Source organism: Struthio camelus, chromosome 4 (genome assembly GCF_040807025.1).
Source record: "Struthio camelus isolate bStrCam1 chromosome 4, bStrCam1.hap1, whole genome shotgun sequence".
NCBI classification, from domain to species: Eukaryota; Metazoa; Chordata; class Aves; order Struthioniformes; family Struthionidae; genus Struthio; species Struthio camelus.
Genome location: NC_090945.1, coordinates 45,157,398 through 45,184,620, shown reverse-complemented (window position 1 = coordinate 45,184,620; position 27,223 = coordinate 45,157,398). Strand labels below are relative to the sequence as shown.

The 27,223-nt window shown below is 40.9% G+C and overlaps 1 protein-coding gene across 2 annotated transcripts; it reads left to right on the top strand.

Moving 5' to 3' along the window:
• Positions 1 to 5,380: 5,380 nt before the first annotated feature.
• Positions 5,381 to 26,899, top strand: MFAP3L (microfibril associated protein 3 like). Of its 2 annotated transcripts, none has more exons than XM_068942489.1 (3): positions 5,381 to 5,447; positions 18,139 to 18,476; positions 21,660 to 26,899. In XM_068942489.1, the coding sequence occupies exons 2-3, from the start codon at positions 18,194 to 18,196 to the stop codon at positions 22,520 to 22,522; spliced, it is 1,146 nt and encodes a 381-aa protein (XP_068798590.1). In that variant the 5' UTR covers positions 5,381 to 5,447; positions 18,139 to 18,193; the 3' UTR covers positions 22,523 to 26,899. The 2 variants fall into 2 exon arrangements, with proteins under 2 accessions (XP_068798590.1, XP_009675937.1); XM_009677642.2 differs by lacking the exon at positions 5,381 to 5,447 and adding an exon at positions 11,264 to 11,415.
• Positions 26,900 to 27,223: the final 324 nt, after the last annotated feature.

The window sequence follows — 27,223 nt, the reverse complement described above, 5'->3', positions numbered from 1 at the left end:
ATCTGACATTATTAAGGTAAATGTAAGCCAGTTATTTTGACCCTTAGGCCCTGGACTCTTCCAGGGTCCACACCAATTCATTTGTCATCCAGAACTGCTATTTGAAGACAAAAGCCCACTGAGGCTTCAAGTGAGTATTCAGATCCTTCTCTTCCTGGCTTAGCGCCTCTTGATTTCTAGCCTAGAGTTTCTTCTTGTCAGTGTCCTCTGAAGCAACACCCTGCCTCCCGTTTGCAGCAGCTAAAAGGAAGAGGAAAGCGTACAGGGAATCATGGGGCAGGGACAGTGGGGGTGAGACGACAGAGACTGAGAGGGAAAAAAAGAATGAAACTAAAACTCTGTGACCCACAAGAAGTGCTCTTCGTTGGCCTGAACTTACACACGGAAAGCTCCTGTGAGCACAGCTAGCACCTCCTATCCATTTTGGTGTATCCATGCTTTAAAGACTTGTTTTTCCAGACCTTGGGTGCACGGGAAGTCTGCTCCCCTCGGCACCAGGGAAAGAGGCTTGAAATTGGACTGGAAGCAGAAGGTCTCAAACTAGATACAGAAACAAGAAAATGGAAACAGGCTCAAAATCCAGTCGGAGGTTTAATGTTTTTACTTTTCCCTGCAAGCTGCTGGCGGCGGCGAGGACACAGGGGCTTTGAACAGCTCTTCTTTTACTTCTTCATACCCTAAAGAGCTTGGCAACAGCTAAACAATGGTGCCAAGCCCTCTGATTTTGTTTTTTTGTTACTTCCTCATGGATTTTTCCCTTCCGATCACAAGAGGTGTGGCCTTCATCCTCCCCTCAGCTGCCAATAATTTATGCAGACATATCTAACCTTGGTTTAGCATATCCTCGCGGCTAGGTTTTCTGCTGCACACATCACTGAAGAGTCCGCGCGTGAGCACTTACAACACCGATATGAACCCATAACGAAACTGTCTACATACATGTTATAGGACAGCAATGCTTTTATACCACAAGAACATATTGTAACAATGAGAGAACCCCTGCCTCAAAGACGAAATGAAAACACGAAATATAGGCTGCTACATTTCAAGAAGAATTATACTTGCAGTTCTGTAAGATAGTGTTGTAGTGACCACACAATGTTTTTGTTTCATTTCCTAAGTGTGTCTGTGACGTGGCTGAGGAAGAGATTTCCCTCAGAAGCGAGTGATGAACATGGATCAATGCAGAGCAAGTCTCCCACAACAAAATAAGAATGTTTCCCCTTCGAAGAGCAGCAGAGAGAGAGGGCATAATAAAGGTATAAAATTAAGGAATTTTTTGTAAGTTCATTCCTTATAATATAAGACATATGGAGTAATATAATTGATCATTTCCACTCATACATTTGTAGAGGACAAAAGAAATAACCAGCAAAACTGGAAGGTAACAAATCTAGAACTGCAAAAGATAAATAGTTACCACTGCATTATTATATGGGGTATAAATGAAAAAGAGCAAAAGATCAAAAACTTCATGTCTAATATTTTTGAATTTATTTCCAGTTATTTCAAAAGGTGTTGGGGAGGAAAAAAAAAAAAACCTAGCAATGATATAAGCTGTAATGCTAAAATTTAGGACACAATTCAGGACATTTATAAAAAGGATCAGTACGCAGAAAGCTCTCTTTCCTATCAGTTATCAATAGAAGTGTTGTCCTTTTTCACTTACTGCAGGACTGGACACTGGTTTAAAAAAAAGCAGGGGGGACGAATTCTGGACCAGTCCCCAAGCCAGTCATCTGTTTTGAGGCAGGACCTCCTTTTCTCTTCCGTAACACCTCTTGCCACACCAGTTAGACACATTTGGTGCAGCAGGGAGTTCCCAGGAAGATAACATCTCTGGATCTTAGGTGTCCACATCTTTCCCGAAAAACAGAAGTCCATCCAGTCTTTCAGATGGGAATGAAATGATTACTCTGACTAATGCAGCAATCTCAGGTAACAGAAACAAATACAAACAAAATGCAGCCTCCATGTCAGAAAACAATTACATAGAATGAATACAGCATGTTTAACATATATATCATTATAAAGAATGGTATTAATTTCTCCTCAGCACTCATGAAAGGTCTAATTTTACTGAGGTATAGAAACTTCAAAAAAATAAGAAAGCAGTAGCATCACCATAAATGCCAAAACGCCAAATGCCAAAAAAGGCATTAATCAAAATTTTTCTTTCCATTTTATGTGAAATGTGCCAATGTAATGACTAAACTCATGTATCTGTGTTGACTGGCAAGCTATCTATTATGGCTATTTCGGCCAATAGCATTTGAAAGCTTCCTTTTTTGTTTTGGATCTTTGCCATCGCCTTATGTTGTGTTGCATATAAACAAGCTATTCCTTAGCCACTCCTGTGTTCTGCTCCACCTAGTGGATGGAGAGACTGTTAATTAAGCAAAACGTACAATTTAATCTTATCTTATTTCTAACAGCATGATTAGCTTCCCTGATTACACTGTTCAAACACAACTATCAGCAATACCAAAGTTCTGTTTACTCTAAGGTGAAAGATGGCTGGCCACTGATTAAAATGATGCTACGCCTTACAAGATAAAAACGTTCTCGCTGTAGTACTAACTATAAAATCCCAGTGTTTATCTACAGCAGACAACATTATTAAAGAAAAGAGCAACATGTTCAGTTTTACTCTTGAAGCTCTTTCAGCTGTATATAATAATTTAATCTCAAATAAACTAGGCAGATGTTATAGCAAATCCAGAGCTACAGTACTCACCCAGACGACCTGAGGTGCAGTCCCTGCTCCATTCAGTGCACCTGTTCTCTGCCCACAAGTGGTGTAAGCGCTATCAGAAAGGTGGCACAGAAAATGCCTCCAGAAATCTGCTCGCTCACTTGACAGACTGGGGTTTCTAACCTTGCTCCAGGCTGGACAAAAGATGAATTTGAAGCTAGCTCTCCCTCTCTCTCCTAGGTACCTTAGCCAGCTTTTCTTGCACCAAAGACATCAAATTTAGCCAGCAGGGTGCACGGTCAGTTCAGAAAGTCTGCTAAATTTGTGGCATTTCAGGCACAAATGATACACCGGATGGGTATATCTAATTCTGGAAGCAAGGGACAGTACCTGCCTCTGGGCAAGACAGCCTGACATGCTGGAGGGCAGTTCTCCCTTGACAGCTCAGCTCTCTTTCTCAGGGCTACTACAGGCTGGTTAGAAGAGTACAAGATGGCAAGGGAAGAAGGGAACAACATCAAGGCAGCATCAAACCACCGTGCAGGACAGCAGCATGGGCCACTGCTTTAAACCTCTGTGGTGGTGTAAGTCCTTGCTTCCCAACTGCTGAAGGCCACATGGAGCCACAGGAGCTTTCTCATGGTAGGATGGCTACATCTCTCTGCTGACTTGCTTACAGGTCAGCTACAGGACAAGCACTGACCACACAAAGTCAGGGAGACGGTGATCTCCCAGGGCAGGGCATCGAGCAAATAATGTGCTGTCAATGGTGGGCTCACATCAAGATCATTCAGTGCTGGAAGAAGAAAACTGCAGCAAAACTGCCTCTTCAATACCTGTGTGGGCATTCAAACTACTATGGCTTTCTCTAGCAATATGGGCTTATGCTCACTGAAAACCTAGAAGGTTGACGGGACAGTCATTTTCAGGGGGACTCTGTCACTGAACTGCTCCAGTATTAACTGATGAATAAAAGCCACTCAATGGTATTTAAAAACAAAAATCAAATGTGGTAAAAAGAGCAGAGGGAGAAATGAATGCATAGACAAGTGGGGCCAAGCTAGTTCAAGTCACAAGCCAGTGGCACACCGGGGTCCTGTGACCCAAACAGCTCGTGCCATCAAGAAAATGTTTTGCTGTGTGAGCGGGAGATTGCATGGTAAGAAGCACACTCTTTGACCTGTTGCCTCAGCTAGTAGCTGGCTCTGCCAGGCCTGACAGATGCTTCTCTCCCACTGGTTTCCAGTTTTGCCGCGCTGGAGATCCTGAAATATGAGGCCGTCTTGGCTAGCAGGAGCCCCGACCACGCTAGCCCCTGCACGACTCTTGCCCGCTGGCTTCATCAATGTTCAAAGGCAGCACATGCCAGTGCTCTCCTTGTGTGCAAGGTGGGGGGTCCAGGTGCCCATGCCCTTGGCAAAACACATGCGGCTCCCTGGAGTCAGTCTTCCTCTCGGCTTCACTACAGCCACTGCTGTTCCTATTCCTTCTCCTACGCGTGCTGGAGACCTGCTTTGACCTGCACCAGAGTGTACCTCAGTTAAGCCTCCCCTTGCTGTAAACAGGAGATCTAACTCCCGTTTTTCTGGCTCTTTCAGCAAATGCTCTCTGACGTGATTCCTTCTCACGGAAACAGGAGAGGTTCAGTTATTGCCCTGGAAGCAATCAGAGGAGGATATCAAGAGCAGGGTCTGAGACTTACTATAGGAAGAATACAAACATTTGCAAACAGACCTCCATGGTTTATCCCACTGGCCTTGATGCTCAGCTGAAGGTGGCCCTTCCTTCTCCTCTCCTGATGCCACAGGGTCAGTGAGGACGCACAGGAGAGTGGGGCAGGAGAAGAGCAGGAGCGCTCCAAGCGTGGCTGCCTGCACGCCTCTCACGCAGCGCACGGCGGCTGCACAGTTGGTGTCAGGGAGTGACAGGCAGGTTTGCTCAGGCTAACGGACACCTTTACGCACTTGTGACCCGGAGCGTTCGGATACCTATAGAGTCAGGCCAGGACCACCGGAGACTGGACTCAGAAGCCTAGAGTTGGGTGCTGTACTCCTGCTACGGATTCAGCCATATGGCACAGACAGAAAAGCACACGTGCCATCTATCTAAAGCACAGTATTTCGCTTTACAAGATTATCCAAACAGTTTCTTTTCCCCCCTTTCCTGCAGCCCTTTCTCCCGCTGACATCACGGAAAAGGGATGCGATGGCAGGGATGTGCTTTGCCCAGCCAGGTCTGCCTTGTCCTACCCAGGAAACCTCCCGACAGACCGCAGGCATTATAGAGAGCAGAGCGTATCTGCCGGCAGCGGAGGGGCCGCCCCCGGCACCCCGTGTCACTCCCGGCTCCCCCAGGGGGGCCCGTCGCCGCCCTCCCCTACCGCCGCCGTCACCTTGCCTCCCGCCGCGGCCCCGGGCGCCCGCACCCCCCGCGGGGTGCCGGGGCCGCCCCCCGGCTCGGCCCCGAGCATGCTCAGTGCCGCCCTGACCTACTTTCCCCTGCCGGAGCCGGCAGCCGCGGCGGAGCGGCGGGCAGCGCTGCGGCACGGCACGGCACGGCACGGCACGGCACGGCACGGCACGGCGGCGGCGGCGCCCCGTGACCGCGGACTGCGGCAGCGCCGCGCTCCGCCCGCCCCGGCCCCGGCATGGTGCTGCGCGGGGCGTGCTGAGGGGCACCGCGGCGGGCGGGCGGGCGGGCGGGCGCTGCCGCGGGGCGGCGGCTGCGGGCCGAGCGGAGCACCGGGCGGCAGGTGAGGCGGCAGCGGCGCGGCGGTGCGGTGCGGTGCGGTCCCTCCCTCCGTCTCCCCTGGCGCAGGCGGCAGCTGCCGGCGCTGCCCGCCGCGCTTCGGCACCCGCTGCGGCTGCCGGTGGCCGCACGGCCTCGGCGTCCCGCCGCTGCGGGGGCGCCTCGCCGCCTCCAGCCCGGAGCCGGGCCGGGCCGCTGGGGCTGCGGCCCGCCGGGGCAAGGCTCAGCAGCACCGCTGCCTTTGCGCGGCGGCGGCGAGCGGGGCGAGAGCGAGCGGCAGAGGTCCGCGGTTACCCGCGCCACGCGGATCAGGCGCGCGGCCGCTCTGCCAGTAGCGCCGGGTTCAGCCTTACAAGTGCAAGAGGCGAGTTCGAATTAGCACTGGGGCTTTCAAGAAAATGTGATTCTCCAGGCAGGAAGCTAACGAGCCCAAAGCTCTTACTCAGGACCTTGAATTCCTGCACTCCCGCTTGAGCCTGTGGTTTTGATGTTCGTTGTTGTCACGCTCTGCACAGGAGAAAGGGGTTATCCATTCTGCGCAGAAACCTCCTCCATGGCATCGACTTTTAAAAAGAGCTTAAGTTGTGCTGCTTTAAATTTAAAATAAAGGCAGCCTCCTGATATTTTGCTTTAATTACCCTTTTAATTCACAGGAAAGTCTCATGAGATAAAAACTCGGCTTCAGAAGTGCCCTGAGGGAACAACAGCCCTAAACTTCAGGACGGTCTTGTGTAACGCTGTCAAACGCTGTTTCTTAACAGGGCAAACTCAAGCAGCACAGCACAGGCAGCCTCAGAGAAAGGAGAGGGCTGCTGAGCAGGCACTTCTGGGTACATTTATCTGGAGAGTCTTGTAAGAGTACACTTCCCACCAGTCCTCTTTCAGCTTTTAAATCAATTGAAGCATCTCAAATTGAGCTTCTCTGATAACTCTGCTTCAGAAATAAAAATACCAACTTTCTAAGCAATGCCATATGCTAAATGTGATCTCTTTTGATATGCATTTGGCTGAAAGACTGGAAAGTTAGCTCACAGTGAAAAACGGAAAAGAGTTAAAGGAAACAAATCTAGCATTTTAGCTGTTAAGAGCCCATACATTGGGGAACGGTTTCTCTCTTCACTGCAGTGGCACAAAATACAGCAGATCTCTTTTCAATGGAGATGGTGTTTGCACGGCAGGCATCTTTTGTCTGGCTTATTTTGTACAGTTAGCAGCAGCACCATTGATACCTTTGTGGCTGCTGTAGTAGGAATTTTTTTGTTGTTGTTTTTAACCTAGAAAACCTTCTAATTTAGACTCCAGTCTATCAACAGCAGTTGATTTCAAGTGCACCTTATACAGATGGAGTGTTCATTGTATACGGGTTTTTTTCTGAAAAATTTCAAGTTATCAGGGCCCTATACAAACACCAGAATATCCACCAAGAAAAGGCTTTTTCCTCCTATTTTAATACAGGTGTATATGATAATTGTCCAACATAGACACATTTCCTATCCTGAAAACTTATATTGTACAATTCCAGTTGCCTTCCTACTCCCCCCTTCCCTGCAGTCAGACAGGTCCTGCTGTAACAGGAGAAGAGCAGGAAAGAGTCAGCATAGCAACCTGGTTAAAGTAGATTTATCACTCATGGAAACCCCCCTGCAAACAACCAGAAACATGCCCTCAGCATTCAGACTCGGGTGGGTTTTGCCGTTGTTGTTTTCTCTGTAATCCTCAGTTGTGCTGCAACCGTATGTGCCAAGGCACAGGAAGTGGAAAAACTCTTTAGGCAGTGTGGTCACTTGCATGCAGCAAGACACAGACACATCCCCATGCAGTTTAAAAGGTTGTTACGTTTATGACACAATGATATATGCGTGCTGGGGGAGGTTTTACATGGAACAAAAACTTTCTCCGTTTCCGTTCTTGCCTAGAGAGTTTGGAATCTGGGGATGGGTACGTTTGATGGCTTAAACTTTTGACGCTGGTTAAGGCACCTGTGAGATAAGGATGCCGCTGATAACAGAAAGAATGAGCTTGCCTGGAGCTGAAGGAACCTATTCTGAATTTTGCCTACACGGTCTTCTGTCAGTGAGTTGCATCTTTGCTAGAAATTTTTGCAGGCATGCATGCCTATGATCCCAGTTTAAGATATCCTGGACCATATTACCAAGTCACCAACAGATTGTGGTGTAAGACCAAGCTCCTTCATACTTCCTGGAATTTGTTTGTTCCTGCTGTTCTGAGCTGCTGTCTGGCCATGTAGACATCTGTACCTGTGCAGACATCTCTTTAACCTTCATTTCATGATTTAGTTCTTTAAACTCAAAATTCTTCCTAAAACAGTTCTAACTAAAACAGCATCACTTTCTGTCCACATACAGACCCACCTTAGAAGCATCATTTCCAAGACAATGGACATACTATTACTTTTCACCAGTTACTGTAATGTAATTAAAATAATTCATAGCAACATTTTAGAGCATCACCTCTCCCCTCTGCTAGGAAGGCTGTGAAGGGCAGACAAAACTTGTACCTGTTTGTGTCAGAGTAAGAATAGAGGAATTCAGACAGACTTAGTTATTTTGATTTCTCTATTTAGTAGTTTGGTAGTGGGCGCTCTTATTTTAGAGTAAATAACACAGGTAGTGTCTGCTTATCAGAAGTAAGGAACTCTGCACAGACCTGAGTAAATAACTTACTGGGGAAGGGAGCCACCACACGTGGAGGAATTACATTAAGAATAACCTATGTAGCCTGGCTTAATATTTAGTTCACACAGTTCTGCCACTCAGTTTTATACCAGCAAAGATTTTGGCTGATATATTTAAGTCACGCAGGGATAAGGCATCTTTCCCTAACTGCAACACTTTGTGTGTAATCCCCAGTCATATGTGAAGACTGTGTGGTATACAGTCATATCAGCAATGGTGGATTTTCTCCAGTATGTAGATTAATTATTCACAGAGGGTGGGTGTACTATGCCGGTAGACTGTGGTGTGATATAGTATAGCTGTTCACATGGTATGATTTACATTTATGAGCACATTTTTCAACTATTATTTCAGCAAGATGTTCCTATTTTAGATGTTGCACACAGACTCTAACTGTGGTCAACCTGTTGCAAGTTGCTGCCACTGCATCCCCCTTAGAAAGTTATGTTATTTTAATTTCACCACATTCAAATCGAAGTGGCTAAAATGGTGAAAAATCTGAAATTATAGAGCACCTTTGGTAAACTGTTGAGGGATTCCAGCTAAATAACTACACAGACATGACCACACATAGACATGCTTGGAAAGAGTTGAATTGGTCACAGCAGTGTACAAGCAAGACTCAAGATCCTATGTGGTACAGGGCAAACGCATCTGAATCCTTTCCATTCTCCCCTCCTGTTACTTATGGCCGAAATAGGCAAATGTGCCACTGGCTTTGCCAGTACAGAGGCAGGCCCTGCTTCCAGACCACGTCCTGCTTGTTGGGCTCTACACAGTTTAGCTCTGATAAGCCTGAAGAACTGTCCTTCTGTGCCTTACTGTAAGCTCAGGAGCTAAGGGTACTGATGTGAAATAAAGCTGTTTTCCTTTGCTTTGCTTTTAGCCTGAAATGATCCTCCTTATTACAATCAATCATGAATGGTTACAAATCCCTTTAAATTCCACCTCTGACAAGTTTAATCCTGTCCTAATCACAGCATCCGCATGTAACCTCCTTGCGCTGTATCCTGGAAACCAATCAATGTAGAAGCCAATCTTTTTAAAAAACTGGTAATTATATGCATCTTGCAACTCTATAGGGATGTAGAAGAATTAGTCATAATCAAATCTGTTTTCTCCTAATTCTTTATTCTCTTTCACGTCCTAAGTAAAATGGAAGCCATTTGCTAAAATACTGTTTGTAATTAATACTACATGCAGTGTATTGAAAATACTCAGTCATTTGAAGCACATCCAAAATTTAGAATTTAAATACTAGAAGCCTTCAGCCCTGCAAAGCCCTTCTTATTTATGTTTAGAGAAAACTTATTTTTTAATTTTGTATCTTGTTTGAACATTTTGCATCTGGATTTTTTCTTCTTCGTTTGGAAAACAATTAAATGGTCTAAAGGATGGTTAGCTTTGGCAAATACAGCTCGAAAAAAAAAAAGAGGAGGGAAGTGAATTGGGCCCCATTCTGCATTGCCATGTTCTTGGCAGGGTCACATAAGCCATGCCAAATGTATGCGATCTGTTCTATCTGCTGACTCTAGTCTTTTAAACTGTTGGCAGAATAAATACCTATTGAGTGCTGATATAAATAGAAGATAAGAGGTGAGTGAAGAAAATTAAAGATACCTAGAACTTATGCCAAGCAGCCTAAAGATGCATTTGGAAGTGTGGGAGAGATTCTCTGTGCTTCTTTGTTCCTTCTTTCTTCGATAAAAGGGATTTTTAAGCCTTGATCCACCTGTGTTAACTGCAGCAGCAAAGCAGCAGCTAGTTTGCAAGGAGTTAAGCATCTTTTAAAGCCATACAGACATCTCTGGGATAATAGCTTTGTAAACAATACTACACTGAATGGCAGTTTTCCAGCCTCCAAATAAATACAAATGCTGAATAAATCTAGATGATCTACATATCAGAAGTATTTATTAGTAAGATTAAAAATCCTGTAAAGACTTTATACCTAACCAAACATAAGCTTAGTGACCTCAGCCAGGCCTTAAAAAGTCTCTTTGCTATTGATAGCATTGAATCTCCTCTGTGATTTGGGAACCCCACAACTCAGTAGAAGAACATTTTCACCAGAATACTTGTCTTGATTAAAAACTGCAAGCCTCTCCACTAAAAAAACTTGGTTTTATTTTTACTCCAAATACCTCCAAGGAAGAACGCTTACATTGCTCAGTCCATATAAAAATACACATAGGAACTACAACATATTTAATGAAAAACTAATCATCCAAGTTGCCTAAGTGCTTTTGTTAAGTGTATTTCACAAATATGCTGATTTGATATGCAGAGAAGCTGGGATGACAGGAGCTGCAACATCAGAAAGGGAACTCTTTAGAGGTTTGGCATTCCTGAGAAGCTTTAAAATAATCTCTCCAGATGATTACTGAACAACAGGCTTGCTTCATCTTGTCGTTTTTAGGCCAATCAATTAGGGTCTTTGACCCTGTTGGTTGGAGTGAGTGGAACACTCACCAGACAACTCAAAGACATGGTTAAATCAATGGGATCATTGTTGTATTTGAAGTGAAGAGGTCTTAAAGTCTCTAGGATTTCATGTGCTTGCTAGTCTTCCAAGACTGAAGCCGGAAGTAGGATAAAGAGTTACAAAATTGAAGAGAAACTTACAGTAAAATACTTATTTGCAATTAGGCTTCTAAAATATTTACACAGTTGTAAAGGCAACATGAGGAATTCCTTCATTTTACCATTGCTAAATAGTGGCATGTGCTTCTTTCCTTAATCCAAGAGTCTTGGTATAGCATTCATTTTTTGAACACACGTACAAAATGTGGAATTAGTCTTTCTTGCTGGTGTTTATTGATATGCTATTGAACCATGACACTAAGATAACAGAATTTTACAGACATAACTTTACATTGTTACCTCTACTGTTCTGGATCTGTCTGGGACAAATAGCTTTAGAAGATATTCATTACTAGTTTTACTCTATTTCTGCTGTTAATGGTAGAATAAGCTCCCGCCCATTATTTTTCTATTTTCCTTCTTTTGCTATTTACCATGTGTCACCTTGAACGTGTTGATTTGTTTTTGTCTGTAACAGCTAACCAGTGGGTAAATGTACATAAAACTAATGTATAGGCTTCTTTATTACCTCTTGTTTTAGACAGGAATCCTAGTAAAGGACTCTGAGTTGCCATACTGATAGCCCTACTTGTCCACTATCAAGAGCCATACGTTCAGAGGACAGTGAATACACAGAAGACAGTTAAGTCCCCACATACTGCATAAGCTATCATAATCCATGAACCTGAGCAGGTAAATTACATATGGTTTCTTGAATCTTCCTAAGTTCCCAGCCCTTATCTTATCTTGTGTCAAGAACTTTCAGTTTAGTCATTATGCTAATCAAAAAACTTCCTTTGATTTCTTCCTACTGCCCCTTCTTCCACCTAAGTTTTGCTGAAATTTGTCTTCTTTTAGTATTATGAAAAAGAGTAAATATACATGCCTTGGCTGTCTTCTGTGTACTATTCAATATTGTGTACATTTTTCTTCTTCTTACTCATATACCCTCTGAAGTCAGTAGTTTGTAAAGGTTATCTTAGTGTTTCCATGGGTCTGACTTATTTCTGCTTTATCCTATTTCAAGATCAAGTTCACCAAAACTGAACATTCTCTAACAGCAAGAAGCCAGATCTATCAGCAGATAAAAGCCCAGGAACTTTAGCTTCTCACTATCTGCATGTGGAGAAACAAAACAAAACAAAAGTGTGCATTATTGCAGACACTTCAGATAAGTGACTAGCTTGATCAGTTCATCAGTTAGCTAGGCTGGTGATAACTCCTCTCCAGGTGGTAAATGGTAAAGGCACCTATTTACCATCCAAGTATGATGGAGGAGAAGGTGCCAAATGCATTTTTTCAGGCTGTAGTGAACACTCTATGCTTGTCTTCTTTTGTAAAATACTGCTACTCAAAAATAAAAGGATTCTCAAAGGAATCATCAAGGCAACGTCCTAGCACCCATGTAGAAACTTTTGAGATTGCTCACATTTTTTTCACGTTGACTCCTCCAAGGCAATCCCTGTATTTGTTTTTCTTATACCTAGAGTAATTTAGGTCGGAAGGGACATCTGGAAGTCATCTGGTCCAAAACCCTGCTCAAAGCAGGGCCAACTTAGACCAGGTTGCTCAGGCCATGTCTACTCAAGTTTTGAACATCTCAAAGGATGGAGATTCCACAGTCTCTCTGGGCAACCTGTTCCAGGGTTTAACTAACCTCATGATTAGAAATTTATTCATAACAAGCAATCAATGTCCTTTGTTGCAGCTTGTGTTCATTGTCTCTCAGGCTTTCACTGTGCACCTCACAGATCACCTGTGGATCTGTCTTCTCTATACCCTCCCATCAGGTACCCAAAGGCAGCGAGTGTGACACTGAGCACACTTGGCCAGGTGCAATGTCACACAGACTTGATGAGAAGTTTCTAAAAGGTTCCCAGACAGCTGAAAGTAGCTGACGGGACTGAAACATGCACAAAGTTGGGAGCTGCTGCCACAGTCAGGAGTACAGGAGATGTACAGGAGGAAGCTTTTGATCTTAGAGATGTTACCACTGTGTCACCTATTGGACGTAACTAGGGAAGCAGGAAGCCATGAAGTTATGAAGAACTGAAATCCACCCAAAGAGAACGAACAGAGCAGCTCTTTCAGAAGAACTCCTTTTGGTTAACTGTTAGTAGATGACTAGAAAAATAAGTCAGAAAGCTGCTCCTAGGTGTAAAGGAGCAACACTCTTTATCTGCCTGTCTGGACCCTAGTAGGTTCATGTTTTCATTAGGTGGTTCTCACTTGTAAGCCTATGAATTAGCAGTGAACTCGCAGTCTGTGTGACATAAGTTAGTTCCTTCATCTGCATTCCTGTTCCAGTAAAACTTGTTAACTTTTACCATTGTCCATTCTGTAAAGATATTGCCCACAGAAACTAGGAGAGGGATTGGTTTGAAGAGAAAAGGTAGTAAGTAGACTTCAAAAAATGAAAGGTTAGCTTTAACTTTGTTTGGTAGCATCATACTTGATGGTTTTTCATAGACTAATGAGAACTAGAATGAAAATCGCAACATTTTGTTCTCTTGATCACTTACAAGTCACGAAAGACAGCACTAGGATGTTAAAACTATAGGAATATAATTTATGTATGTATTATACAATGAGTTGGCTTCTTGTGCTTCACTGTTGAATTGAATAACCTCACAGTTAATAGGATTACACATGATTCCAAGAACAAAAACAGGCCAGTCTTACAGAAGTAAGCCAGGCAAAGGTATGCATCACTGCCTTCCTTTTCTGTTCTTTTGTACTAAGTCGTCATGTCATTCTGCACAAATGCATTATTTACAAATGCAGCCCCTTCAACCACAGTTGTTCTTCAGTGGTGGTAATGTTGGGAAGCAAGCTTGTCTGTGACATGAAAAAATAAATGGTCCATCAGAACGTGTCTCTGAATGATTAATGTACCCAGCCAGTCCGAGCTGCAAGCGTCTTCTATTCGGACCAGTGTTTGTTTTTTTGGACAGAGAAGTTGATAACTCAGTTTTTCCCTGTTCTGCATAGTTAGGGGTAATAGCATTGGCCTATAGCTGCCCTTGTGGAACACGTTCCAGGAAACTCCCCTGGATACAAATGCACAGAGGGCACTCTCGAGTTGGTTATCATGTCATTTAGAAGAGAAGCCTGTCATGGTTCCCTGATGATGTGGCACAAATCTCATGCAATTTTCCCTGGAGGTTAATCCCATGAGCAGCACTGTTACTTTCAGATTTTCAGCTTATACCATTTGGGTTGGGGAAGAAAAAACAAAACCATTTAAGGTAAGGGCCACTGGAAACCATGTTTCAGTGGTAAATCTTGATCCAGATATAATATGGGGAGGGGCAAGTTATCCATGCATCTATATTAGATGCAAGAAGAGAGTTTGGGGCTCACTCAAATTTCCTCTTAGGAGGTAAGCCTGTCCCTGACTACAGCTTTGGGTGGCAAGGGGAGCTCAGAATAGCTAGACATGCTTTTTCTTTTATATACACTACAGATTTAAAAAAAAAAAAAAGTCACCACATTAAACCTACTATAAACTTAGTCTTTCACAGGTAGCTCATGAGAGTGTTTGGGGACAGGAGAGAGGAAAGCTTACATTATTTTCATGACCAGAAATTGATCTTTTTGTTTACAGTGATCCCCATTTTGTGGCAAAAGTGATCCCTGAGACCCAGTCCGTTCCCACAGAGCAATACTCTATATGGCAGATGTCCTCTTTCTTAAGAGTGTCCTGTGCTACCCTCAGTCTTGAGTTATTAGAATAATCTTTTATTTGGGTCTAGTGAATCCAGCTGTTCCCTAACTTAGGACTGAATTAAAAGGCTACAATTATGGCTGCCTTCATCAGGTTTATCATGGTCCACGATAATTACAGCCTGTCACAGCCAAGATCCAGGGTGAAACCACTATGCCCACCTCTCTGATGTTCTAAGTTCTCTTGCTTCTTTGCCGGAAGTGGGTTGACATCACTAGCAGTCCTGATTTAGTCTACCTTAGCCTTTTCCCCTCTTAGTTGTGCAATTGAATCATAACCCATTACATCACTCATGTTTAACAAAGCAGCTGACTCCCAGATTTGTTTTCCCTGATATCCTCAGGCTGCTATGGTGACTAAGGCAAAGCAGTAGGACAGAAACTCTCAGGCATCTCCCTTTGGACCAAAGTCTGGCAAAAGCATATTTTCTGCCTATTCCCCAAACTCTCTCTGTCTGTCTTCCCACTTTCTCATCCGGACTACAGCTTTTTTTGGTCCTTCCCAACAGGTTAGCAAAGCCTCCAGGGTGCGTAGTTCCCAGAGGAGCCACCCTTTAACTTTCTCTTGCCTGGTGGGGCTGAGATGTCTACTCATCATAAGATGGTTTGAATGCTTTGGTTTCTTGTTCTGCATTAACAGTGCATAGGATGCACACCAAAGAACAGATTCCCTATCACTTCTTAGTTGCCCTCGGCAGATTTGCAGTGTTTGGAAACATTTGCCTAAACTCACGTCTTAAAACATTGTTCTTCAGAGAGGTTTGTCTCTGACTCCTTGAACGTACTCAGTTGTCCATCAAGAGCACTTCCCAGACAGCATGTGAAAGCGGGAGCTGCCATTTCTGACCATTCCGCTTTAAAGCTCCTGCCTAGTTATTCCTCTTACCAGCCATCAAACTGTATGTATTTTAAGCTGAAATGCATCTGTAGAGGTACTTAGCATTTTCTTAATATTCTTCATTCCAGGAACAGACATTCCTACGATTGACATGAGTAGGCGTGAGTCTTCCACAGTAGACATGAATTACTAGACTCTATTTCTTAAATTTTACTGCAGCTATTTATGATACATTTCTGTGGTGCCAGAATAAGGGAGTCACTGTTATTTTCAGACAAGTAATTGGCCCTTTGACCATGTTCAGAACGAGTCAGATTGGTTATCACCACACAAAGGTATAGTTTTTGGTTTCATATGCTCCCAAGTTAAACACAAGTGTAAGCATACGTAATAGGCATACCTTATATTGTTACTGGCATCACACATTTTCTAAAACATCCATCCACAGCATCCATATGCTGTAGAGTTCAGTGGTCTGCCAACTGAACAAGTACACTGCTAGTCCTTCCTCAGAGGTTTTCTATTCTACCACTCAGTGGGGTGATGCTGTTTCATTTCTTTCTGAAATGCAAGTTATTTTCCACACAAAACACCATTTCGAATTGCTACTGATTTTTCCTCCATCAAAAGTGTTAGGTTCTAATACAATAATAACTAGCCACAGCCAGTAACTAGCAATGCAAACCTTGATCAATTTATGTTGTACTTTTGCCCTTCCCATTGTCTTAATCCAGCCAGTCTTTGTTCCTGCTCTCTTGCCAGGAAGTGTGACGTGTCTTTTGGCTTTTCTAATATGACGCAATGCAGATCTATAACACTGTACAAAAACATTTTATAAAGTGAATACAGTCATTCTTTATAAAGAATGACTCTCTCCAAGGTTAATGGAGTAGTAGAAAAGAAATGTAAATAGTTATGAGGTGAACAGGCAGAACTGAAGGATTTTTTAAACTATTATTCCTAGAGCTAAGAGAAAATCTTTCAAAGTACAGGCTGTACCTATAGAGAACTTTTAAAATATAGGCTGTATATTCTCTGAATAATTGTAAATGGATTTCTGAAGTCATTGTTTATATAGCTTTTTATGACAAATGAGATTTGCATATTAACTTAAAAAATGCTTCTAGCTCTTCAAGGCAAATATTTTCACATTAATAATCAGAAAAACAGAAAAAATTCAGGGCAGGCTTGGAGTTGTGGCAGACATCCACACCATGCATACAGCTTCTGCGAAAGAACATAGTTTGGCATTTCTCATGATGATTCATCCTACAAAATGGAGGAAAATATTTTGCTCCTTTAATAACAGTGGTATCTATTTGTGTGAAATCAAGTTCATTGCCTTATAAAGAACGTAGGGTGGAGATTGGAAAACAACCTAAATCAAGTACTACCAGTGAAGGACAGTAATGTATTTTCTTCCCCTTTTATAAGAAAGTAAAGGAAAAAAGGGGGGATATTTGTTTACTTCTAGTGTTTCCTTAATAGAGGAAACCAACCTAGCCCTATCAGCAGTCATTTTCCCATGCTATGGTGGATGAGACACCAAGGGTCAAACAGATCTTTAAATATAATTTAAACTGTTTTGCAAGTGGAATGTTTACTTGGAGAAAGTTTGTTAGATGCTTTCTGTTATCTATATTTGGATTCCAGGTAGATCCTTCTAAAGAGTAAACTTACTATGTTTCAAACATTTTCTTAGAAAAACATCAGTAAAATCAATATGGTCAGAAATTCTGATATGATTTTAACATAATTTGTGGCCCTTATACCCTGAGTGAAATTTCTGAAGGTGCTCATTTGGAGACTAACGTTGTTCCATCAGTCAGTACTGAATGCCATTTGTGCTCACAAGGCCAAAAGAGAGCACATTTATAAACCCCCTCCTCTGTCTGCAAATCACTGAAATCACTGTTTAAAAAAGAGCTCATTGTAGTTGACTACTTGAGGGAAAATATTGTAGTGAGAATGTGCAAAAACGACAGGAAAAATGCTGAATGCCACATAAGGAATGGAAATGTCCCAACTGCATTTGTACCTCCACAAAACTTTACTCATAATTGTGCATTAAATACTAATTGTGGTAAAAAAAACATAATTGTGGGAAAAATAGCAAGTATTTTTCATCTTAAATCTGCTCTAAAAATGACATGGAAATGACTTTATAAAATAATAAACATCCTCTTTCAAGTATATTCCTGCATCTTAGGGTTTATCTCAGAAGACTTTTAAAAAATGCAGTAGCCTAAGAAAAATGAATGGTCTGCGATGTTTTGCTATACGTGCTATTGTATTTGGTCAGAACTGTGTGTATTAAGGGTTCCAACACCAGTTCAAAAAATCTTTCCTAGAGTAGGAACACCATATTCCGCAACTCAGTTGAGAGCGTGCGTGTGACAGAGTTGCAGCACTGCACTGGTATCGACATCTTTAAGGTGCTATACCTTTGTTTTTCCTGTTGATTTTGCAAACGTTAAAAGAAATGTATCTGTAGAACTTTTCGGAATAAAACCGTAGCAGCAGTTTTGCTATAGCAGCAGCTAAGTGTCTAGGTGATAAAAGCCTTCTCCCACGCCTGCCACTCTGAACAGCGCTATTGTCAGGAAAGTGTATGCATCTTTTTCCAGTAAGAATACGGACCGTGATAACATTAGCATTTAGACAAGACACTGAGATGATGATTGTGAAATGCATTAATGGATGTGTCACTATTTTAAAAAGAGCCCATCTAATGGATTGTTTATACATGCCATCTCCATCACATTGTACTTACTTATTTATTTTATAGGATATTTTAAACATAAAATTGCATGGATCAAAGTAAAACTCTCCTGTGACTTCCTCACCTCCAGGGCCTGCATTCAACAGTCACCTATCCGAGCCAGTTACGTAGGCTACTGAAGGAAAATGAACATACTGAACAGCCACCGCTTTTTGTACTTTCTGCCTACCACACGCCTTGTCATCTTATTAGCAGCTTTGACAACTGCTGAAGATGTGACTAATAGCACTTTCAACCGCACTGACATGAACGTGGGATCTGTGCCTGTGGTCATCTCCCGCATCGACCATATTATAGTCAAGGAGGGGAATAGTGCCTTGATTGACTGCAATGTCCAAGGTAATCCTAGTCCACATTACAGATGGTACAATTCCAATGGCCGCTTGCTCCAGGAGGAAGAGAATAAAGGTAAGATCTTAATATTCTCAATAATTTAATTTAGTCTGTCAAGAAGCACGTTTGTTTACAGCAGATGGATGAAAATCGTGAATTTAATGACCTGACTATGGTGTTTTCCTGTGTGAAAGTATGAAAGCAAGCAACCATATGGGATTACAGCAGCTGCAAATTTGTTGAGCACACCTTGGAAGAAAACAGTACATTTTTGTAATGTGTTATTTTATAGCAACACATAGCAAAAAGCTGAAAACCTGAACAGAAGATGTAAACACAAAGGGGGAAAGGCTTCATTCTTTCATTGGAAGACTTCAGATTTGATCCCATTTCTCATTCTCTCCTCTTTGTTCTTCTCTGCCAACAAAAGAGACTGAAAAGCTATTTGACAACTGAAGAAAAGAGTCTCTTGGCATATGGGAATAGTCTTGGCATGGATTCAACATAGCTAGCTCCCTTCCAGTCTTTATTCGAAGCACCATGGGAGTGTGAGAAACAGGAGATGCCCTGAATGACCCACAGAAAAACCCACATATGGGCAGCAGTTAGAAGGACAAACCAAGTTAGAGTGGCTGCAGTAAGACTCCTCAGTTGCATTTGCCAGAGACCTTAATTTCACATGAACTTGTTTTCCCTAAGTGAACGGTTTGAATTGCATGATAATCCTAGCTGTACTTTTAGGGAACTTTGGGAGGCGGGGGTTAGGGAAGGCATTTTGCTCATATAATTCTTTCATACTGACTGCTTTTGTTCATGGCATGATGAAAAAAACTCGAAGTTATTCATATTAAGTGCAGAATAGCTTGTTTGACTAATAGCTGACCTGAGGGAGAGCTCTGCTATGATAAAGTAGTATTGACCCAGCTGTATGTACTACTGTATAGTGTACCTGTACCAGCTTTCTGCATAACTGGATGTGTTTTATATTTCAGTATTTAGTCTTTTTCTGTGTACAGTTAGAGAAAGGAACTGCTTGAGCTATTAAGTAGACTTTCAGACACCATTTGTGCAGTCATGGCAGCAGGTTGCAATTAGTGCTTGAGAGTGTTTTACTATGGCTCACCAACAGAAGTATTCCTATTCACTTCTTTTAGGCATCTAACTTTAGGTCTTTGTGTAGTCAGTTGAAAGAAGTAGCTACTAATACAAATGTTCAGGCAGATGTGCAAAAATACCGACCAAATCAGTAAAAATTACAGATGTAAAAATTACACTGTAACTCAGACTTTCAACACTGCACTTCCTCCTTTAAGAAACTGACTTTCTTTCTATAAGGAATGCTTCCTAGCACAAGAATTTTCTTTACTACGTATCTGGTTATTTAGAATATGGTGTTGAATTGTTATCAAAAGCCAGCAATGGTACTCTCTAATCATTGCTTTCTCATTAGGGTCATACTATCTGCCAAGATCCATTGGCACAAAACCAGCCATTGAGTCACAGTTCAATGCCATTATGTCATTTCTAACAGCTGGAGCCAGGATACATCAGCAAGGCGTCTTGTCATTTTACAATGAATAAAGACCTACATTGCCAACATTGCAATTTAAAGAAATACTTAGCAACCAATACTTTATATCTCATTCTAGAGGTGGAGAAAGAAGTGTCATTTGTTAAAAATGCTGACATTTCCATTATAAGATAGCTTTTTTCTAAATTTGCCTAGCTTTATCAGATTGGAGTCAATTTTCATGTGAAGGTTTGCTGCAGACTGAATTTTTATTTCATCTTTATTTTTTAATTTTGGGCAAAATGATTCAGCTGTTTTCAAGAATCAGGCTAGGGCAAAATATGCTGTTTTAGTAAAGTTAAAAATTCTGTTAAGCTTGACACCGCACATTAAATGAGGAGGGTAAAAAGATGTACTTAAGAACTGTCCTTTCATGGACTGAAGCAGGGATCTTGTGGGAAGATTAATGTGTGATTATATAATCAGCATTAATAGTGTTACACAATATGTGCACTCATGGAATATTGAATGGCTATGTTTGCAATCTCAGTATTTCCTTAACACAATATGCTTGACATAATAGAATTCACGCTGTATTATACTTGCTCTGTAAGCTGCCAAATTATAGTCAGCTGGACTTTTTATGTAATAAGGTTCTAGATATGAATAAGATTGCAGGTGGTAAGGCATAAAACTTACACATGTAGTACATATAACACTACTAGAAGACTGAGTTTACTGAAACGTGTACATGAATTACTGGTCTTAACAATCAACTTCCTGAACCAGTGCTCAATATATACCTCGTATATTTGACTATCCATAGCAATTTACGAATGCTTGCTTGCTGTGTTGGAGTGTGTTTTATTATTTACACTAGATATGGTGAACTATAACTTCAAAGTCATTGCTACAGATCTACCATTTTCCATAATGGGATGGGGAAAATGACATAGACATAGGTGAAAAATTTTGAGCTCCCACCCTGTAACATTTCACGCTGCCAGGAGGAATCAAGTCTCAGTGCCATAAAAGAAAAAACAGGAATATAGCAATCATAATGTTGGTGGAAAAAGAAACAGTGATTTAGGACATCCAGAAGGTCTAAATTACTTTAGTCCTTTTGTTTGCCATCCATCATACTCCTACTGTCTTACTTCCCCTTTTTTTAAGTCACACTTCAAAATGAGATTATGAACACCTTGGGGGCAAGCAGTATAGCATAGTATATGACGTCCAGAATGTTAGTTTTTTTAAAGTTTACATTAACAAAATTATATGAGATACTCTAACAAAACACCCCAAAAAACCCAGTTATAAGAAAATGCATTGTCAGGCAACAAAACAAGGAGGACGTAGTAGACTTTTCTGCCTCACAATTCCATTTTTGCTGATCCTTTTTTAAGAAAGTGTGGCATGTGCTTGGGAGGCTATCTGTAGTAAGTAGCCAGACCTTTAACTTAACTGACTAGAAGATTTTGATAGATACCACAGGTATTAACTAATTTTTTTAATGAAACTCAGGGCACAATCTGATTATTCAAAGTTGATGCCAGTTATTTGACAGTAACCTAGCTAGGATCTCAGGGACAGATAAGCCTTTGTCATGGTAAACTCTTTGTCTTCTTGTCAACATTATTTCCTTTTTCCAAAATCTGAAGCTAGTTTGACAAAGCTGATAGGTAAGACTATGCTGATTATATAAAAAAGATATTTCTAACTAAGTTACTCTGTCTCCTTTCCATCAGGAAAATGGTGGTTTCTTGACAATGGGCTACTAAACATTACCAGCGTCTCTTTTGAAGACAGAGGTAAATACACGTGTGTTGCATCTAATATTTATGGCAGCGTTAATAATACTGTGACGCTGAGGGTTGTCTTTACTTCTGGAGATATGGGCATCTATTACATGATTGTCTGCCTTGTAGCTTTTACCATTGTTATGATATTGAACATTACCCGGTTATGTATGATGAGCAGTCACCTGAAGAAAACAGAGAAAGCAATCAATGAATTCTTCAGAACAGAAGGAGCAGAGAAACTCCAGAAAGCCTTTGAGATTGCTAAGCGTATCCCGATTATCACTTCAGCCAAAACACTTGAGCTTGCCAAAGTTACTCAATTCAAGACCATGGAATTTGCTCGCTATATTGAGGAGCTTGCTCGAAGTGTACCTTTGCCACCTCTCATCATGAACTGCAGGACTATAATGGAAGAAATTATGGAGGTTGTCGGTCTGGAGGAGCAAGGACAGAATTTTGTACGGCAAACAGCCGAAGGCCAGGAAACAACTGAAACAGAGGAGGTGTATATGATCCCTAATGCTCTGAAGCGCAGTGACTCTCCCACAGCTGACTCCGATGCATCGTCACTGCATGAGACACCTCAACAGATTGCAATAAAAGTGTCAGTTCATCCGTTGTCCAAAAAGGACTGCATGGATGGTCAGTCACAAGAAAGTGTGCAACTGGACACCAAGGAAGAAGACACTCCTCAGACACCAGCACTTCCTACAGAGCCCCCTCCTGAGCCTTCTGCTGAACTCTGTTCTGATGATACAGCGTTGGCAAATGACAAAAATACATGTGTTATATATGAAAGCCATGTATGATTGTTACTCTTGAATCTATGCATAGCAGGAAAATCAGGAGCTCTTTTAAAAATACATATTGTACTTGCCGCTAAGCCTTACCTGGAGACTATCATAGCGAAAGCATGTATGTGGATTATTTGGCACTTTCTTCAGTTTGACTTTAGTTTACCATGACTTATGGCAGAGTAATTGCTATTACATAAATATTAATTGCTCTTTTGGATTAGGAGTTTTTCCAAGAAACACTTACCTCAGCATTTTCTAGGTTGTTGTCACCTGTAGTGGCTTCCTGGAAGTCATTGGTAGAGTTGAAGTAGGACACTTGACCTTACTAAACATAAAACTGGTTTCCATTTTCCTCCTTCACTCTCATTTTTTCCATCTGTTGCATTTTTGCAAATATTGTCTCGTGAATTTGAAGAACTGCCCAAGAGGCAGCACTCCGCTAGCCAAATAAAATCCTAATAGATCCCATTTACAAAGCCTCTTTGCTGAGCTGCATTGTGATTTAGAGAGCTATTAAAGAAAGTTAAAATGTTTCCATTTCATTTGAGACCATGCTGCTTAGGCACAAGGGAAATAATTTACCCTTTTCCATGGAAGGAAATGCCAACAAAGTGTTATTTCACATCAAGAAACAACTTGGGTGCATATTTTACAGATAGGAAAAGTCCTTCAAATCTGACAGAAAGCTGCAGTTACAAAATTCTGCAGATTTTGTGCATATATTTGACTGTCTTTGACTTTTCCAGAAGTTTATATGGAAAGCAGTTGTAAATGTGTGAGATATGGTGTTTGGTAGTTATTTGGTGGGAGTAAGTATGTATTACCTTAGCAGAAGATGCACAGATTCATTAAGAGTTCTGCAAACTCCAGTAATCAGCTGATTACTGAAGTGGCAGAAGACCCTTTTATTGGACTTCTCATTTTTGTGCAGATTAACATTCTGAGGATCAAGCTTAAATTCACCTATAATCATAAGCTTGAGAGTGCTTTATTCAAGCGAAAATTAATCAAGGGTCCTGTTTACTGTGTTAAAATTGCTTGGGAATTTCAAGAACCTGCTACCTGTGTAAGATGTTCACTGCTCGAGTACGTGTGACTCTATCCCAGTAAAGCTTTAATGGTCTTGGTGATTGTGGCATTGAAAAAAAATCAATGCTTATCCCAGGGAAATGCCTGAAGTGGAAGTGATAAGTTCTATTGTAGACAGACAATAAAAAGAACCTTCTCCTGAGTGAGTCTGGAAATAAAGCACTTATCAGGAGGAGTTTGTGCAAGATTAATAGCATATTACTTCATTATCTGACACACACTTAATTTGGAACTGGTGAACAACCTGTCACCTGGTAGTTTCCAACAAGGACTATGGTTTACATACAGATACTCAAAGTAAATCTGGAATCTGGTGCATTAGAGGGAAAAAAGTCAGTCAGGTCTGTGGAGAGTGATGGATAGCCAGCTCCCCAGACGTTTTCTTGAAGTAGTCACACATCTACACAAGGTGTCCTTTGGAGGTGATCAGCTATATTAACTGCACGGGTAATTGAGACAAAGTAAAATCAACGTAGTTGCAACTGTCTCTAAAATCCCTTGCTAATGAACAGGGATTCTGTGTGGACTTCTTTGTGTTAAAGTTCAGAGCTTCACTAGTACTGTAATAATACGAACAATCCATGATTTATGCAGGTGATGCAGAGAAGGTTTCATATTTACCTTTGTGTAGTTACTAAAAAAAGTACATGTTTGATAAGAGACTCCAGATTTTGTGATGAGGCTATGAACTTGTGAAAATTACAGCATCTAGTTGCCTAATATTTGATTGTGCTCACCACTGTGGCAGACATCTGAACAAAATATATTTGCACTTACCCAAAAGGAAACATGCAAAGGAAAGGCTCTTTAAGAATGTGTCTGAAAGTCTTTGAGGTAGAGTGAAGCAATATAAATTTAGAGCACAGGGTAGATTACGAGAACACCGTGAAGAACCTCACCCCTGACCAGCGTAATTGAAAATACTACTGATACAAGCTGTGAACTTCCTTGTTTGCACATTTCTGTTTATTGTTCACATCATTTTTTCTTCAAGTCACTGAATTCGCTTTTGGTATGCAAAAGGATGAGGGCAGAAACAGCAGGAACTTGCACTAAATGCTTTCAGTTCACCTTAATCTACTGTAAAGAGGCATCTTGATTTTCCTGCCTGTCCAGCATTTACAAACATGGGTCATGCATTTTAAAGTTACCTGCCTAATGCCCAGCAGTCAGTTTGCTTAGATGAGCAAGTGGGTTCTCCTTCAAAGCAGAAAAATAACTTTAAAACTAAACTTTAAAATTTAAAGACAATTTAAATTCATGCTTTAAAATTATTTCATGATATTATACTACAGTATTTTAGTTTTTATTATTTTTAATTATGAATTTTTTACAGTAGAGACCAGACTCCTCCATGTATTCATACAGTGATTGATACCAGCCGGTTCTGATCCTGACTGCTGCACTCAGGCTGTCCTCCAACCTGTTTATTATTTATTTATTGATAAACATTTGAGAGCAAACAACTCCCATAGTTTTCATTAGTTTCTCCATGTAAAATTCCTTGATATGTTATATTTTTTCAAAGGGCTGACCCAAAAAAAACACGTGTATAAAGTACTTCCAAAAGTATGTTGTGAACAATTTCTGAGCTACAGTTATTTGGACCAAACTTCTCCTTTGACTTCACTGAAGCTAGAGTCACTCAAAACTTAGAATTTCACAGGTAAGACTGGTCTAGCTAGTCCAATGTAAAGACTTTTTCTAGTGACCTGCAGTATGTTCAGAAAAATGGACGTGCTTTTGCGCATTTAGCTTTGTGGTACTTAATGGAATAAAAACAGACCAGCACTGTATCTAAAGAAAATACAGATTGTAAGGGTTCTGTTTTATATATTTATTCTATTTTCATGTATGCTGCTCAGTCTTCAGTACCTTTATGCACTTGTTATATTACACCTCTAAGCCTAAAGCTTTTTACATGCTTTCAGTTACCACTTTTGCAGAAGATACGCAAAAGAGTTGGCAAGTGAGATCCAAACCCATCTTGTCTCTTCCTTTGCAGGCTGTGTGCTCATGAAGTAAAGAATTTTGTCTTGCAATATTTCTTAAACAGAAATTTCTAGAACATTTATGGTGCAAGAACACAGTTAGCAAATATAAAATTAATATGGTTCTAAGGAATGCATTGTGGTGGATTTTCATGCACCTTAAGCACTTCAGGGACACTGGAGTGGTAAGTTCCCATATTTGGACTATGCACACCTTTTGTTATATTGTTTTATTTATTATGTCATCAACTAGTAATAGTTCTTAAAAGACTCTGAATATGGAAAATCCTGTCCAACTGAATTTGTGTTCTAAAAGCATAAGGAAGACCAAGCCAGCTTTCGGAAGAAAAAGAGATTTGCAGGATATAGTTATGTTGTTTAAAATACTTTTGTTGAAACTTCATTAAATGCGACTTGATTTCTGCAGCACAAGAAATCAGTGCTGGATTTGATTTTTTACACTTACTGTTGTTTTTGTACTAAATCTAAGACGATATTAATCAGAGCACTTGAACGTAGTACTATCTACTGACTCACTTTTTCTTTCTAAGCAGCACTTTCTTACTGCTGATCTTTTTCATTGCCTGATTTAAGTATGCTTGTGATTACACCTACCATTCAGTCACTTCGGAGATTGTCTTTTAAAATTTAAACAAAAAAATAGATCAGCGTTTTAATGCAGATTCATTGGTATTAGGTTGGCTTGATAGTTGTTGGCTCCTGTGTTTAAAAAATTAATGTATAATCACAAGCAGATTATGGTACATATGGGCAAATGGTGATTTTTTTTAAATCAGTGCCTGTTTTATTCAAATGTATATACTATGTCAATTCCTCAATTTGCAGTTACCCTTTGACATCAGTACTGTAAGATATAATCAGGGCTTTCTGACCTTCAGTTTGATTCAGAGCAACTAATTCTGAAAAGTGTTAACAGTCAGTGTTGAATTTTAACAGTTCTCATGGAATAACATGGCAGTACGCTATCTAAAGTGTTGGCCTCCTAAGTATGTCATACGTTGTGGGACAACCGAAAGCTTCTTACATGCAAAGAAAATGCTTGCACTAAAGTATCTTAAGTTTTCTTTCTTTTATTATGAAATATTTTTTAATGTTACAAGAAATATGAATACAAATATGAATGTGCTCTTTTGGGAAACATAGTTACTGTATTTTGATTTAAATAACTATTATGATTTTATAGTTCACAGCCATAAACCGCAAAGAGACCAGTTCATGCTGAAGTGACAAAATGAAAGTGATTCAGCTTGTAAATTGATCATTGTTTCAATAAAGAATTTGCACAGTATATTCTGAGCTTGTACACACTAAAAAGATGATAGTTTCCGAGTAAGAGTATGCTATGGCTCCATTTCAAGTGGAAGTAAATTATGTCTTTCATTGTACATCTGCTAATGTTTCAGAAATTTTGAGCAGGAGAAGCAATTATTTACCTAGAAAGAAAGTATTAATAAAGCTTTAAAAGGGAGCTGTTGTCATTTTTCGGAGTATAGCCCCAATTGTTAGTCAGTGCTGCTGTTAAGAGTCTCATATATGTGATTGCTTATATGTAAGATTGTTCATATATGTAGCATTTTCTCTTTGGAAGAGCGTCAGCACTTCTGCATATAAT